Raw genomic sequence first — 17,562 nt, forward strand, 5'->3', positions numbered from 1 at the left:
GGTTTGAACAGAATAGATGGCCCCCAATATATTCGGTTGTTTGTAGCTTGCATCTGCTGGCTACCTGGCTGGAGGCAATGTCACTGGGTGGATCTTAAGTTGTGGTTATGGGTTTCTGATTTCAATATAAAGATATGCAAAGTGTGCCTAGCTGGAGTTCCTTAAGTGCGCTGTGTGGCTTTTGGCTTTTGGCTTTTAGGCTTGTGCTTCTCTCTCTCCCTGCTTGGACCTGTGAAGGCAGGCTAGCTTCTTCTGACATTATGGAACTTCCCCTGGATCTGTAAGCTTCAATAAATATCCCTTCCTCCATAACTGTGCCTGGTCTGGAAGTTCATCTCAGCGAACCTGAAGCTGTCTGCTACACCATGCAAATAGGAGGACCTGAGATTGGATCCCTAGAAGCCATGTAAAAACTGGGTGCGGAGGTAGATGCAATCCCAGTACTGGGGAGGTGGAGACAAGGAGAGCTACACTGGCTCCATCAGCACCAGTTTCACTGAGAGACCATATTTCAAAACTTGTGAACAGCAATAGAGGAAGACACCTGACATTAACCTCAGGTTTCCACATGCACATGTGTACACACACACACACACACACACACACACACAGAGAGAGAGAGAGAGAGACTTTTCTAAATTCTGCTAAATGTGTACATTTGCAATCACACTAAATGTTTTAATGAATACTAAATTTATTCTTTTGTAGCGTCTCTGTATATGGATGCAAGTTTGTATATGTGCAGATATGTGTGCAGGAGTGTGTGTGTCTATATAAAGGATAGAGTACAACCTCAAGTGTTGCTCTTCTACCTTTGTTTGAGACAGGGTATCTGACGGGCCTGGAAAACTTGCTAAGTAGGCTGAACTCGCTGGCCAGATAGTCGCAGGAATGCATTTCTCTCCACCTCAACAGTGCTGGGAGTTCAAGCATGCACCACACCACCTAGTCTTTCACATGTTTCCAGGGATCCAGGTCAGGTCCTTATGCTTGCAAAATGAACACTTTACCAACTGATCTATCTCCCCAACCCTAGAAAAGAAACTTCTTGAAAAAATACTGCAAGTCAGGCATGATGGCTCAGGCTGATAATCCCAGTAATCGGGAGTTTGAGGTAAGAGGATTGCTGTGGGTACAAGGCCAGTTTGGGGTATAGAGTGAGTCCCAAGTCAGTCTGGGCTAGATTGAAACCTTACCTTAATAAATAAAAATATTTTTAAAAGAATACTAAGTTTTATTCAGATAAGGTACAAAAAGGCTATAGACATAACATGACACTCTGAAATCAGGGAACTAGAGTTCCCCTGATAATGAGAATACCTGCTGAGGTGATGTTCACTGGCACACTGTGGCAAATGTTCCCTCTTTGGGGAACTTTCAAGATGTGAAAAGAGTTCCTCTGAATGACTTCCATCTCTTCTAGGTTTCTCCATTAATGTAGTAAATTGCAGTGTAGGTCACTTCAGCAACAATTTCTCCACAGAAGCTAAAAGCTAGAAAACATTTTAGTTATTAATCTCACCATCTCAGTGTAGATTCTTTTTTTTCTGTCAGTACTCTGAGGTAATATAAAGATCCTAGTGATGTGTACAAACCATCTCCAACACAAAAAAATCAGAAATACAAATGCTGCTATAACATGCTATAGTAACTCAAAATAATATACAAATGTAATGTATTTGTATTAATTACTAATTCCCAAGTTTCTATAAGGCTTGCTATTTGTTTTCAACATAAAAATTAAGGAATAGAAATCATTATCAGTCCATCTGTTGAAGAATCACAATAAATCTATCCTCCAATAGGATTAGGAAATACAGAGACAAATCATGAGTTAGCTAACATTGGCTCTAGTCCATCAGGCATGTTGAGTTCAGAAACAGGTTATTTATGCATAAAACTATAGAAACTCAACATATCTTGTAAAGCACTGAGCAGTAATAACTTCAGAGAGAAGAGGCTATTATTTTTAAAACAGATCTGTCCCCGATCCATGCTCAGTCTAAAACATTCTTTGGTAATAATAAAAGAATAAATATAAGTCAGACGTGGAGGCGTATGCCTTTAATCCCAGCACTTGGGAGGCAGAGGTAGGAGGATCACCGTGAGTTCGAGGCCACCCTAACATGACATAGTGACTTCCAGGTCAGCCTGGACTAGAGTGAGATCCTACCTTGAAAAAAAAAAAATAGATAAATGACAGCGCTTCCAAACTTTACCAAGGGATCTGTTTTCAGTCAAGCCTGGAGATGCCATTTAAAAAAAAATGTGCATGCTTATGATTTCTTCAAAACTTTCCCATTTTAAGTAATGAGTTAGAGCCTTGGCAATTTTGAGGCTCTGTTTATAGAACTCTAATTATATTTGGTAAGGTGTCTCCCTATCTTCATTTACGCTTATATAAGATCAAAGGTTATTTTCAAGGAACATTGTTTTCATATATTTATGTTTTGGTTTTTATTTCTAAATTTAAAAGTACATTCTACTCAAGAATTTCCATTATTTAGGTAGATGTGAAGTTACACACTGAAAACCATTCACCGTGTTTAATACACAATTCATAAATCTCCCAAAGCATGTATAAAAAGATTCACTGACTTTGGTCTGAAGTTTCTATATACCACAGAGATGTATAACTAGTAGCTGAAATCCAAAAGGAACTACAAAATAACCTATAGCTGGCCTTAGATGGTCCTCTTGGATCTCTTGTTGCTGTATTACCCAACATCTATTATTATAGTAATGTAATACCTCAAGACATTTATAGACCAGAAGAATGTAAAATATGCAAGTACAAAAAATCTAAATAAAAACCAAACTAAGGGTAGAGAGGACTCTACTGTGTGTAACTCACAGCCAATCCATGGATTTACTTGGCTGTAATAGCTACAGGCTCTCAAACCCAGAGTTTATCTCTTTACTTGTCTTCATAGATTAGAGACTCAACAAAAAGGGCTTATTTATAGTTGAACTTAAACACTACAAGCCTTGCAAAATTAAGTAATAACTGGAACACATGTTAATCTTAGAGTTATTAATGGATGTAATAGATTGTTGCTATTTACTTATTCATCCTATGATTCACCATTTGGGGGATAAAATGAAAACTATATATTTAGAATAAAAACTTAAAGCAGGGGCTGGAAGAGAAGGCTCAGTGGTTAAAGCACTAACCTGCAGAGCCAAAGGACCCAGGTTCAATTCCCCAGTACCCACACAATCCAGATGCACAGGGTAGCCCCATACATCTGGAGTTCATTTGCAGTGTCTGGAGGCCCTGATGTGCCCATTTCTCTCTCTCTCTCTCCTTCTCCCTCTCCCTCTCTCATCCATCCATCTATCTATCTATCTATCTATCTCATAAATAAAAATAAATAAAATAAATTTTTAAAACAATGTAAGAGGATAGAGTTCTTCTACTTTGGGGAAATACTTCCTGAAGCAAGGTCCAATTTGGCATCAGTATTTTAAATGAATTCTTACACGGCTTTGTGGCCTATTGGCACCCATATACACTACTCTAATGTGTTTAATACAAGGCAAAAATACAAAGCAAAGTTGCTCAGTTTCATCACCTATAATTGTAACTGTCTTAAGTGGTAAACAATATTAACACATTGTAAAAATGAAGTTCTAATGATAACCTCTAGTGCAACATTCTAAAATGCTATCATTATTACAGATCGATCAAAACACAAGAGAACTGTGTGAACCTCCAATATTGTCATAGGAATTATCAATACTTTAATCTCCAAGATAAAGACTATTCACATGATTATGAGCACTTTATTACTATTTTTGTGTTGAGACAATTCTGTAGCCTTTCAAAACAGGTGTATGCTGAAGAAAAATGAAATACTTTTCTTTAGCATAAATGCCTGGCTTTATAATATGTGCTCTCATTTTAGTCAACCAAATGTATTAATGTACAAAAACCCAGATGTTTTACAATAAACTGCTTTCAATTACATGGAATATGTTGCCAGTTGACAAATGTGCTGTGTTTTTGTACAACTTGCTAGTGATGAAGCAAAGACACGTGTTCTGCACTTGTTTAATATCACGCTCTTAAAGATCAGTGACTTAAAATTCTCCACTGCCGAACCTCTTGTGTAGCGACACAGACGTTCACGGGGTGCTGATGTAGCCAGAATCGCTCTTCCATTCTCCATGCTGGCCAACAAGCACCCGGGAGAGGGCAGCTCGGGGACAGGGACCTCTGTGACTAGAGGAAAGGTCAGGCACTGCCATCACGTCAAGGGAACGAACCAGTATTAGACAAATTAATACTTGTTTAACAAACTCCAATCTCTCTAGAGAGAAAAACATACAAATGTTGCAGATTTTTGTTTTGCCAAAAACTAAAATTCTTTTTAAAAAATGTCATCGGCTTCAAACAAAAACACAAAGCTTCGTCTAAAAGCACTCCCCATGAAATACTCAACAAGGAACAAAAGTACATGCAGGAATTCTACTTTTCCTCAGAATATTCTGGAATGTAGCCAAACATTTACTAAAGAGGTGACTGTGTAGTTTTTTAGGCTCCATTCTTAAAAAAAAAAAAAAAATCATGGGAAACTTGTCACTAGACAAAGAGTAAAAATGATCTGAGAGGGAAAGTAACCAATTCAGTGAATAAGGAGGAATTAAAGGTTGAGCCCTAGCAGGACTACACAGGAGAAATGCTGACAGCAAGAGAAGCTGGTCTGTAACCACAGGAGATGTACTTTGGCCCAAGCTCCCCTTCTTTCCCAAACCACTGCCCTGATCCACAGCCCATCAAGAATCCTAAACAATCTAATAGAAATTTTAAAGGCAGATAATATAGAATCGATTGCTCCATTAAGTGCTCATATTCTAGTTTTCTTTTAAAGCTGATACTAATTCTGAGGCAAATATCATACCTGTCTCCTTCTAGCCTCAATAATTACCCAATACAATGGGCAGGACAGGCTAGCTTCTCAGATGTTTACATTTGAGGAACCAAACCATTTTCCCCCGTCAGGAAACTTTCGAAATGAAGAATACCATGTAGAGCTCAATCACTCATCACTATTTTTTTTTTTTTTGAGAGCTACAGACACAGAGAGAAAGACACATAGAGGGAGAGAGAGAGAATGGGCGCGCCAGGGCTTTCAGCCACTGCAAACGAACTCCAGACGCGTGCGCCCCCTTGTGCATCTGGCTAACGTGGGACCTGGGGAACCGAGCCTCGAACTGGGGTCCTTAGGCTTCACAGGCAAGAGCTTAACAGCTAAGCTCTCTCTCCAGCCCCACTCATCACTATTGCTGCCTCTGACAAAACAGTGACTGACATGTGGTGGTCTGAATATATGTCCCCCAAAGACTCAGGTGTTTTATTTTTAATATTATTTATTTGAGAGAGAGAGCCAGTGAGGGGCAGGCAGATGAGATCTGGGCATGACATGAACTGTAGCCACTGCAAACTCCTGACACATGTGCCACCCTGTGCATCTAGCTTTACATGAGTACTGGGGAATTGAACTTGAGTCCTTTGTCTTTGCAGGCAAGCACCTTAACTACTAAGCTATGTCTGCAGTCCAAACTTGCATGTTTTATTAAGTTTGTAACTTGGGCTTGCAGCCACCTGGCTGGAGGAGGTGTCACTGGGGGTTTGATCCTGGGGTCGAGCCCAAAGATGTGTCTGGGGGCAGATATAAATTCCAGCGCAAAGGCATGCAGAGAGGTTTGAGCGCTGGGGACCGTGCTTGCTGCAGGGCGGTGCTTGCTGCTTGTGGTGCTTGCTGGCTGTTTGGTGGTTTCTCTCTGTTTGGATCCACGGAAGCAGCTCCTTCCACCACTGGTGGAGCGTCCCCCGAATCTGCACGCCTGAGATAAATTCCCTCAGCCCACAAGCTGTGGCTGGTTTGGATGTTCATCCCTGCAACACGGAACGGATTACTATACCTTGGAAACAGCATTTCACAAAAAGCTTTAAAAGGTTGCTATTAAAATCCACAAATTCAGGTAAGAAAACCAAGGCATGGAATGGTTAAGATCTTATGTAAGATTACGAAGAATTTGTGGGATTCAGTTGTGAACTAAAAGACAAAGGAAGCTAAAATGTAAATAAGCATAAAAATCTACATAGCATTAAGTAACATACAAACTTGCCTGAATTCAGCCAGATTTTAATAGTGTTCATAATTTATTAGTACCATTTAATAACACTCCAATTTGTACTCAAAAGATGGAAGCTGTTTCCATAGAAGGAAATGAGGAATGAGTAAGGTAGAGCCGCAGGGAGACAGACCACCGACCTAAGAACACAGTGACAGACTACTAACATCCAAAGTACAAGAAGCTGTTCCAGGGAATTCACAACATACCACAAAAGCCTGTAGGACAGATAATAATGCCCACTGGCCCAATCCTGGAAAACAGCCCAGAGAACTGGGATCTCAGCTGGGTCCTACAGAAAAACTGTGCTCCTAACAAACAGAAGAAATGGCATTCTGGGTGCAGGTCCAACACTGGCAAGGGCAATCAAATACCACTCTCTCAATCTGCTGTAGAGCCTGAAAGGTCAACCTCAGAATAGAATGAAATGGAACAGTGGTCACTATGAGGCAGAGGAGGGGCTCCACCTCTCCCAGGCATTCTGGACTGGTATTAACATTGTTAAAATCACTGTTCAGGGGCTGGAGAGATGGCTTAGCAGTTAAGGTTCTTGCCTGTGAAGCCTAAAGGCCTATGTCTGACTCTCCAGGTCCCACATAAGCCAGATGCACAAGGTGACAAAGCGCACAAGGTTACACATGTGCACTCACTCTTGCTTTCTCACTTAAGTAAAAGCCAGTCTGTTGGCACACTGGACTGGTATTAAACATTGTTAAAAATCACTGTTCAGGTTAAATTTTTTTCACTTGTTTGTTGTTTGTTTGTTTGTTTACTGAGGGAAGGTCTCATGCTAGCTCAGGCTAACCTGGAATTCACTATGTAGTCTCAGGGTGGCCTCAAACTCTCAGTGATCCTCCTACCTCTGCCTCACCAGTGCTGGGATTAAAGGTGTGTACCACCACGCCCGGCCCAAGTTATATTCTTTGTTTTTTAAATATTTATTATTTAACACAGAGAGAGAATGAGAATGGACACACCAAAGCCCCCTGCTAAAGCAAACAAACTCCAGATGAATGTGCCACTTAGTGCAGCTGGCTTTACATGGGTACTGGGGAACCAAACCTGGGTTGTTGGACTTTGCAAACAGGTACCTTAACCTCTGAGCTATCTCTCCAGCCACTTAAGATATTATTATTAGCAGCTACTGAACTCTGTTGTTTCTTTGGTACCCTTGAGCAAAAAGACTGTCAGTCAAACAGTCCCCCTCCACCTGCACCAGCCATCTAGAACACTCCATGGTCACCTTGAAAAAACTACACATCACAGGTAGCTATCCTGACTTCTAAAGGTGTCTTCTCAGCCAGGGCGATTTCAAACAGTTTCTATCAGACCATCTGCCTTAATGAACTCAATGACTGAACATCCATATTTGCCTAGCCCAGAAGGGAAGAACTTCCCCTGGTGATCCAGCAAAGGGGCTGCTGTGAGGTGAGGTTATGATTGATGAAAACACAAAACTCCACTGGAATGTGAGGTATACTGTGATCCATGTGTACACAAACCTTTATGTGTATGTGAGAGAGCTGTGATTGGTCTGAACATCCCTGCTCCAGCTATGTAAGCAGGCTCTCAAGCTCACTTGGTAAGACGGCTGTGCTATCTCCCCAGGTTCAAAACATTATACTCAACAACCAGTGCAAAACTATCCTTTGCTGCACAGTGAAGTGAAAGCCATCACGAGCTACATCAGATCCTATCTCAATAAACAAATGTCTACTTTCACTAGGGCATAAGCAGCAGCAAAGACAGCAGTGTGGTAAAAATGGCAGAGGGCAGCTGAACAGCACTGGTAGCAAGAACAAACTGACTAGTCCACAGGCCATGCTGTGAAAGCAGCAAGGTAGCTGGCTGGCTGACACCTGAACAGTCTGACAGAGCAACCAGAGCAGGAAGAAGGGCAGCAGAACCACAGACAGGAAAGAAGACCAAGAGCTGAGGCTGGAGGAGAAAAAAAGCTATTAGAAGTTAACTGAACACAATGCAATCTTCCTGGCATACCCAGAGGCAACAAATCAAACAGGACCAGCCACCTGACAATTAACCAGCAACCACATTGGGCCTTGGTTTCCTCAGGATGCTCCTAACCTAGCCATAGGGATTATCACGGAATGAAGAAATGGCATTTAAAGGCCTATTTTATACGACAGGTTTTCTCACTAGGTAGGTCTTCTCTGTAAATTTTTCAATCTGTTTTTTTCTTTATAAATGACCATCTTAATACAACCGGCCATTCCTAAAATTATTTGCAGGCCTGAGTTGAATAGAACCAATTTTACAAAAACTTTTTGAGCTCTGTTTTGCAGAATCTTTACTAATCAAAATCAAGGTAATAATAAATCAAGTATTTTTAGCAAGAGATGGGAGGGGTGCAATTATGGGGCCCCAAGAGAAGCTTGCCCAGAGATATATGTTATTTCAAAACTCACACTAAATATCATTCATTTATATAGATCAATACATTCATATAGATCAATGAAGATAAACAAAGCCATTTTCTCATTATCTTGAGGTGCTTGTAAAACAAAAACTAACCTATTAATACACATCAGTTGCAGAATTAGCAGGAACAAAAAGCAAAACATGAATACCTAGTTGTTAAAACTCAACACATTTATACTGAAAGCCAAATTTTAAAAGCAGATAGGCTTCCTGAGGTTTATTCCTTCAATCATAACCAAGATAGTCTTAAAACTACTCCAAGAACCTCATTCACTCAAGTAATTGAAAACTACAAGGCAGCAAGTAAGAGGGGAAGTTAGGCTTCACTCCCAACACCAGCCAGGAGTTAGTTATGACTGCTGAATGAACAGGCACCTCACGCTAGCCATCTATATATTCTATGGCCCTTTATTGTCGTTTATCACGGCCACACTAAAGTGATGACTGTTACGCTCATTTTTCAGAGAATGCAACAGAAGGCCAGTAGGAAGGTTATAGTCCTTCTCAAGACCACACAGCTGCTAGGATTGAACGCACATTGACACCTAGCACCGCCCACGCTATGCCAATCACACACTGCAGGGGTGTCCGGTGAGGCTGCACCAGGATGGAATTCTGGACAAGGAATTATTTCCTGAGGCTACCCCACGAACTGAGATGCAATATGGTGGCGCTTAAGTGACGGTTTTAGGATTAAGCAACCTTTCTGGTCGGGAGAGGGACTCAAAGGCTGGGCTTCCGGCCCAAGCCCTCCTCGAGCTATGATCCCCCTGAAGGCCCAGGGACCAGACCCCTGGCAGGAGAACCAGCGAGGCCGCCATCCCCCTAAGAAAAGCAGACCGCCTGGGCATCTAGGGAAATCCCATTCCGGAAGGGCGCGGGAGAAGGGCTTCACTTCCGGGTCGCCTTCCCTCCCCTCTCTCCCAGGCCTCTAAGGGGTCGCCCGGGGCCATCGCCCAGGGGCGGCCACGCTTCCCGCACAGACCCCGCCCCCTCCCAGCAGGGGCGCTCGGCACGTCGCCGTGACGTCATCCGCGGCCGCCGCTACCTACAATGGCCGAGACGTCGGCGGAGTCTGCCTCTCGCCGTGCAGCTGCCCCGCCCGGGACCGGCTAGGAGGGAGCGGGAAGAGCCGGGCAGGCCAGTGGGCGGGAGGCGAGGGAGGCCCGATGTCGGGAGGTCAAGCGAGTCTCCCGAGCGGCCCGCGGTGGACGAAAGCGCCGGCCGAGATGCGAAGGCGCCGAGCGGGGCTGGTAACCGGAGAATGGCTTCTCTGGCAACGGTCGACGCGCCCCTTCCAGCGGCCGCCCGCGCAGCTGATTGGCCCGGGCTCGGGGACCCTAACGCGCCGCTGGCTGCTATTGGCGGGACTGGGAGTAGGAGGCGGGGCCTGAGAGCGCTTGCTTCTGCCTGGGTCTCTCTGGTGATTTGTGGGGGTTTTTTGGGTTTGTTTTTTTTTTTAACTTTTTTTTTTTTCCTTTGTGTGTAGCTACCTAACGACTTAACTGCCCTCGACGGACCGGGCAATAAAGACCAATTCCGAGTTTCATGCAGTTAGACTTTCTAACGGAAAATTTTGAAAAAATCTATAGCAACTTGATTGGAAAAAACTGTTTCGGGGCTGGAGAGATGGCTCAAAGGTTAAAGGTGCTGGCTTGCAAAGCTTAACGGGCTGGGTTCGATTTTCAAGTACCCAGTAAAGCCACATGCCCAGCATGTTTGGTATTGTTCACCTGCGACCTTTCCCTGGGCATCATGAGCTTTCCTGTTAAGGGAGAGCGATGGATAGTGTATTTGTCCTATGGGCAGCTGATAGGGTTTATAAACTGAACAAGCAAAACAAGGCATTATTTGGCACAGTTATCAAACTTCATCTACTGCCCCACTTTGATGTACCTATTATAAACTATAGCTAAAAAATTAATAGTGCATACATAAATGGTTTAACAATGCATATTTCTACCAAACTGTTGCTTTTACTAGAGAATACTCTATACGATTTCCGCAATGTCGTGTTCCCCTACACACACACACACACACGCACACGCACTCGTTGCTCACAAAGTTTACATGACTTAAAAATTTTTAATGTGAGGGCTAGAGAGATGGCTTAGCGGTTAAGTGCTTGACTATGAAGCCTAAGTACCCCGGTTCGAGGCTCCATTTCCCAGGACCCACGCTAGCCAGATGCACAAGGGAGCGCACGCGTCTGAAGTTGGTTTGCAGTGGCTGGAAGCCCTGGCGCGCCCATTCTCTCTACCTGCACCTCCCTCCCCCCTCTCAAATAAATAAAAACAAAAAAATTTTAAAAATGTTTTTAATGTGAGCTAGGACAAGTTTATTCAGTACTGACTTCACTGAAAACCCACTTAAAATGCCTGATGTGTGTGTCATCAGCCAGAGCTCAGGGGTTGGACAAAGGCGGATATCTGAGGCTCACTGGCCTACTTGGTGAGCTCCAGGCCAAGGAGAGAACCTGTCTCCCCAAAAGGTGGATTGCCGGACATGGTGGTGCATGCCTTTAATCCCAGAACTCACTTGGGAGTCAGAGATAGGAGGATTACCTTGAATTCAAGGCCAACCTGAGACTACATAATGAATTCCAGGTCATCTTGAGCTACAGCAAAATGAACCCCATCTCTCCAGTGAATATAACCAATTTTAAGATTTCATTTTAGAGCTAGGAATAAAGTAATACTGCTTATCCTTATATTTTATGCTAAAAAGTCTACCATCTAGGATATTAACATTTCTGCCACTGGCTAGGGAAAGTGATGCATGAGTAGAAATTTCTTCCTTAAAATTATATTATTGTTCAGCTCCAATTAGCTGTTAAAAAGGTTTTAAAAATGTAAGCAATTTTGGGATGGAGAGATGGCTTAGTGGCTAAGGCACTTGCCTGTGAAGCCTAAGAACGTGGGTTCATTTCCCAGTACCCACGTAACCCAGATGCACCAGGAGGTGCATGCATCTGGATTTTGTTTGCAGTGGCAAGAGACCCTGGCATGCCCTTTCTTTTTCTATCTGCTATCTGTCTGTCTGTCTGTCTCTCTCTCTCTCTCTCTCTCTCTCTCTCTCTCTCTCATAAAGAAAATATTTTTGAAGAGACTGTAAGCGATTTTAGTCTCCTAAAAATGTTGTGAGACTACAGAGAAAATAGATACATGTATTTTCTTGTATTATTTGAAAATACACTAATACATCCAGCAATTGATTTGTGAGGAAAAAAAAAAAGTTATTCGGGTAGGTAACTAACAATGCCTACTATGCTGGAGCCACACACTCCTGAGAAAAGCCATGTTAACATGGATTAATGTTTCTTCAACTCTTACTCTAGTTTAAATCTAGCTTCTTAAGCTGTGGGTCACCTAATTAAATGTGGTGGTCACAAAAGAAATTGGCAATAGTGAAAGGGTTCATGACCAAAATGAAAGGCTACATCACCAAAATTTGATTCAAAATCAAATGCATCTGAGATGTTTCTGGCAGTGCTTCTTGTGTTGTTTCCTATGACTTCAGTGCAGTCTTGACTCTGAAAAAGGTGCACACTCTGTACCATACATGCTGTCAAGCCAGGCAATGCCAGTGAATGCTGCCTGAAACTCCTCAGCTCAGAACCAGGGCTATTGCATTTGCACTATTAGAATTGTAGTGTTTTCACTGTACATACAAAATTTTCTGCTCTTACAGACATGATGGTTTAATTATGGAAAACAAAGGTTTTTTGAATAACTTCCTCCCATCATTCCTTTAGCATGTAAATATCAATTTTTTCATATTTTTGTTGTATTAAACAGTCACTATGTAAACTTGCCTCCATCTTTAGTAAATGGTAAAATCATATGCATACCAAAATAACCATTTTAAAATAAATTTCTGTATGAATTTATTATCAGCAAATGTTTAATTTATATGCCTATTTTATTTTCTTCTATACCCAGGTTACATAAAAATTATTTGGAAAATTTCTAGGAATCTCAGAGGAAAAAATCTCAAGCTCTGGTTTAAATCATATGTATGCTTAACTCTGGTTAAAATCACAACATGTGTAGACACTGAAGCACAGAGATGTTTAGTAACTTACATGAGGCCATGTGTGGTAGTTTGAATGTATGTCCCCATTACACTCAGGTGTTTTATTAAAGCTTGTAACTTGGGTCTCCTGCCATCTGGCTGGAGGGGGTGTTGTGTGGTTGGATCTGAATTCCAGCCTAAAGACTTGCTGAGCAGTCTGAGCTCTGGGTAGGTGGGGTGGGGAAGTGGTTCTGCTTGCTGCAGGTTCATTGCTTGCTGCTTGGCTATGCTTGCTTGCAGTGCTAGCTGGGGGTGGTTTCTCTTTGCTTGGATCTATAGACGTGGGCCAACCTCTTCTGCCATTATGGAACTTCCCCTGGATCTGTAAGCTTTAAATTAACTCTTACCCCCCATAAACTGTGTCTGATTTAGATGTTCCTCCTAGCAATATGGAGCTGTCTACAACACCATGCATCTAGTCAGAGGCAGAGATGCCATTTGCATCCAAATGGTTTAATTACACAGCTCAATCCCATAACCATTTAACCACTACTTTTACACAATTATGACTATACAAGATAAGCAAGTGAACGCATACTACTATAATTAAAAACAGAAATGATAGAAATTTTTGCCATATCCTTCTGAAATTTGAGTATTTTGACTTTATCTCCTTCCAATAATTAATCTATAGTGCATGATTCATTGTCATTATCTATGACAACTCATCCAAGAAGAGATACACATGAAAGTCATATGGTGATATTTAAAATAAATTATGACATTAAAAAATTATTGTTGGTTGAAAAAGAGAAAATGATCTTTGAAAAAAATTCAAAAATCTTGATCAGTTGAAAACTTACCTTTAAGACCCCAATATTTTTATAATATGACTTTTTGATCTTGAACAAGGTATAACACTTAGTGGGCTGATTTTTAAATTATTGACTTTTGAATAACTAGCATATTAAAGAATTTGGGTTTTTTTTCCTATTTATATGACTAGACAGAAATCCTACTCAAAATAGCCTTGTTACTTTCAAATAAAAAAGCTATAGTATGAAGGTATATGTTAATAGATTGTTTTAAATTGTCTATTTAGTTTTTGGAAAAGAAGCAGAGAAGGAAGTACTTACATAGAGATACAAAGACAGGGTTGGAGTGATGGCTTAGCGGTTAAGCGCTTGCCTGTGAAGCCTAAGGACCCGGGTTTGAAGCTTGATTCCCCAGGTCCCACGTTAGCCAGATGCACAAGGGGGCACATGCGTCTGGAGTTCGTTTGCAGTGGCTGGAGGCCCTTGTGCGCCCATTCTCCCCCTCCCCCCCCCCGTGTCTCTCTCTCAAATAAATAAAAATAAACAACAAAAAACGATACAAAGAGAGTTGCTGGTAATAAGGAATAAAATAAAAAAGAGAGATTTAAGGCAATCTTTACTGGAATTTTCAACCAAGCCACAGCCAAATTTCAAAATAATCACAGTGGTTGGTTATTTGTGAAACCAGAAAAAGGAAAAAGAAGGGAACAGAGAAAGGAAACCATGGCTGTTAGCTAATCAGAAGGAATAGACTTGGACTTAGATGTCACAAGAAAGGGAATAGCAAACAGTAAATATTTTCACTTTGAATCAAAAAGGAAGAAACAGAAATGGCTGGGGTACCCTGTTAACCAAGTGAGGCAGGAGAGAAAGATGGAGACCACTGAGGGGACACGAGAGAAAGAAGCCTTCCTCCTGGGAGCAAGTTTGCTTTTTCTGTTCACTGAGATTCGAGAAGATTCAACACGACTACTAAAGCAAAAGTTGCCTGCAGAGAAATGCATGTTTTCCAATAGACAACTGAGACCAGGATGTTAAAAACAGTTAATGTACTATACTCACATAGGGCCAGAATTTTTGTAGCCTTCAATTTTACTATATTGGCACACCACTCTCATCCCTAAATCTAAACAATATACTGCATTAAAACATCTAACAATTTCACATTCAAAAGGAAATAATTTACATAAGAACAATATATAAAATCAGCTCATGTGTCTCTCATATTTTGATTTTTCAAGGTAGGGTCACACTCTGGCCCAGGCTGATGTGGAATTCACTATGTAGTCTCAAGGTGGCCTCAAACTCATGGTGATCCTCCTACCTCTGCCTCCCTGGTGCTGGAATTAAAGGTGTGCACCACCATGCCTGGCTTTCCTTAATTTGTTATGTTTAAGTTTTAATCTTTGCTTAATATTTATACATTGTTATAAATTACATCCTTTTAGGAACATAACATAGAAAGTTAAGTATATAGACAAAGCTATGTATATAGTCATTGTAAAGATTCATTCCTAAGCATGGCTCTGGAGAAGCCCACACTCATGTTTTAAAATTATATATGGTCCTTTTCCTATATGATTTTGCCCAAATTCTTTTTTATATATTTATTTATTTGGGGGAGGGGGAGAGAATGGGTGCACCAGGGCCGCCAGTTTCGGCAAATGAATTCGAGATGCATGTGCCACAATGTGCATCTGGCTTTATGTGGGCAGTGGGGAACAGAACCTGGGCCCCTGGGCTTCACAGGTCAGAAAACTAGAAAGGAACTGTAAGGGTTTGGAGGAGAAGGGTGGACTTAAGGGGAGAGTATAGTGGATATGTAAGTTATGTAAGTAGAGAGGTAGAATACTGGGAGTGAGATGGTCTAAGTGTGGTTAGAGAAGGCCATGGAGGCGAGGAGAAAGTGGGAGGAGAGTTAATAAAAAATAAAGATATTATGAATAAATTGTATGGAAACCTTATTCACTAGCAAATAATATGTATTTTTAAAAGTTGGGGGGGCTGGAAAGATGGCTGTCTGCGAAGCCTAAGGAACCATGTTTGCTTCTCCAGATCCCACATAAGCCAGATGGACAAGGTGACATAAACATGCAAAGTTGCACATGCGCACAAGGTGGCGCACATGTCTGACGTTCAGTTACAGCAGCTGGAGGCCCTGGAGTGCCAATTCTCTCTCTCTTTCTGTCTCGCTTGCTTTCATTCTCTCTCATTACCAAAATAAAAAATAAAGGGGTTGAGGGCTGGAGAGATGGTTTAGCAGTTAACGTGCCTGCAAAGCCTAAGGACCCAGGTTTGATTCCCTAGGACCCACGTAAGCCAGATGCACAAGGTGGTGCATGCGATCCTCCTACCTCTGCCTCCAGAGTGTTGGGGTTAAAGGCATGCGCCACCACACCTGGCTCCTATCCTCACTTTTATTTAGAGAAGTTTTCCTTTCAGATGGTGGTGAACAATGGGGTCACTCTAAAATGACCAAAGTGCTGAGAAGTGACAATGGAGTGTTCAACACTGTGCGACGTCTCCATTACACCCTCCAAGTCTCAGGGACCATTGCAGAAGAGGTGTGAAGAATGTAAGAGCCTAAGGAAGGAGAGCAGTGCTTACAATGCTCACGTTCTGAAACACAGTGACCTTGACATTCATCACCTCACAATGGCTAATGCTTCCTACACAAGACCTGCATAATAGAAGGAAAAAATAATAATGTCAAAATTGGAAGACTAGTTGTAAAAGAAGGAGGGAGTCAGTGGAGAGGAGGTCTCAGGAGGGTACAAAAGGAAGGTGGTGAGACGGGATTATGGTTATAGTACATTGTCTATAGGTGCAGAAGTTTTCAATAAAAAGTTAACAATGAAAAAAGAAATGGATTTACTGTGAAGCAGGACCTTAATAATAGTTAAATTCATGATAGTTTCAAGAATCAATTTTAGTTCCAGGCAAGACTGGTCTACATAGTGAGACCCTCTCTCAAGAAGGAAAAAGACAGACAAAGAAGAAGAGTGAGGAGAAGAGAAAGGAGGGGGGCTAGGGAGATGGGGAGATGGCTTGTCAGTTAAGAAGTCTTGTGTGAGGGCCCTTGGGCTGGAGATCACCAAGTTTGATTTCCCAACCCACCTAAAAAAGCCGGAAGAGGCCATGCATGCCTTTAACTCCAGTGGGGGCAGGGGCTTGCTGACAAGAGCTCTGGGTACAGGGAGAGACCCCATCTCAATAAGAAAAGATTGGTTACCAGACAGTCTCCTCTGAACATGGGGCACACACACACACATACAGCACATACACTCTACACACACACACGTAAGAAAATAAATTTAAAAAGAAAATGATGAAATCAGCACCTATATATTTGTCTGTATATATTTGAACATGGTATGGTACTTTGCATTCTTTTGTTAAAGAACATCTAAATAATGAGCCACCATTAAAATGCAAAATTAATTCAATGTTTTTTGTTCTAAGCACTGAAAATACAGTTTCTACAGAAGGTAAAGATGTGTTTAGATGATATAGGAAACTAATCCCATTCACAATTACCTAAAAAGAATAAGCATCCAGGAATGATCTTTCCCAAGGAGGTGAAGGACCTCTACAATGAAAATGGTAAATCATTGAAGAAAGAAATTAAGTAAAACAAAAGATGAGATTTCCATACTCATGGATTGGCAGAATTAACATTGTGAAAATGCACATATTACCAAAAGTAATCTATAGTTTCCATGCAAGCACCATCAAAATTCTTTTTTTTTTTTTTTTTTTTTTTTTTTTTGGGAGGTTCAAGGTAGGGTTTCACTCTATCCTAGGCTGACTTGGAATTCACTATGTAATCTCAGGGTGGCCTCAAACACCGCATTCCTCCTACCACTGCCTCCAGAGTGCTGGGATTAAAGATGTGTGCCACCATGCCTGGTGGCCCTAAAACTTCCAATAGCATTCTTCAAAGAAATAGAAATCAAACCTAGCACAAATCCCCTAGATAGCCAACGTCATCCTGAGAAAAAAAAAAATGCTGAAAATATCACAGCACATCATAGCACAGCAATTTCTTTTCTTTTTTTTTTTTACATTCACAAATAGGTTTATTTCAGAAAGAAATCATACATTAAAAAGAGTTATAAGCAAGAGCCTGCATTCTCTTATGGAAGTAAATCTA

General features: G+C 41.5%; 2 protein-coding genes across 8 annotated transcripts in view; one reads left to right on the forward strand and one right to left on the reverse strand.

Annotated features, from left to right (window-relative positions):
* The window catches only part of Odf2l (outer dense fiber of sperm tails 2 like), a 41,672-nt gene extending 31,801 nt beyond the window's left edge, over window positions 1–9,871 (reverse strand). For 4 of the 7 annotated variants that reach the window (XM_045138688.1, XM_045138687.1, XM_045138686.1 and 1 more), the window contains exons 1-2: window positions 9,633–9,870; window positions 1,321–1,493 (exon numbers count right to left, since the gene is read on the reverse strand). In XM_045138688.1, coding sequence (XP_044994623.1) covers window positions 1,321–1,433 — 113 coding nt within the window. In that variant the 5' untranslated portion in view covers window positions 1,434–1,493; window positions 9,633–9,870. Of the gene's footprint in view, window positions 1–1,320; window positions 1,494–9,632 lie in introns of all 7 variants that reach the window. The other 3 variants (XM_045138690.1, XM_045138685.1, XM_045138689.1) reach the window with 1 other exon arrangement.
* The window catches only part of Clca2 (chloride channel accessory 2), a 54,458-nt gene continuing 46,237 nt past the window's right edge, over window positions 9,342–17,562 (forward strand). Inside the window, exons 1-2 of the mRNA XM_045138683.1 lie at window positions 9,342–9,421; window positions 9,508–9,956. Coding sequence (XP_044994618.1) covers window positions 9,342–9,421; window positions 9,508–9,956 — 529 coding nt within the window. The remainder of the gene's footprint in view (window positions 9,422–9,507; window positions 9,957–17,562) is intronic.

The sequence above is a fragment of the Jaculus jaculus genome, chromosome 19 (assembly GCF_020740685.1).
Source record: "Jaculus jaculus isolate mJacJac1 chromosome 19, mJacJac1.mat.Y.cur, whole genome shotgun sequence".
Taxonomy (NCBI): domain Eukaryota; kingdom Metazoa; phylum Chordata; class Mammalia; order Rodentia; family Dipodidae; genus Jaculus; species Jaculus jaculus.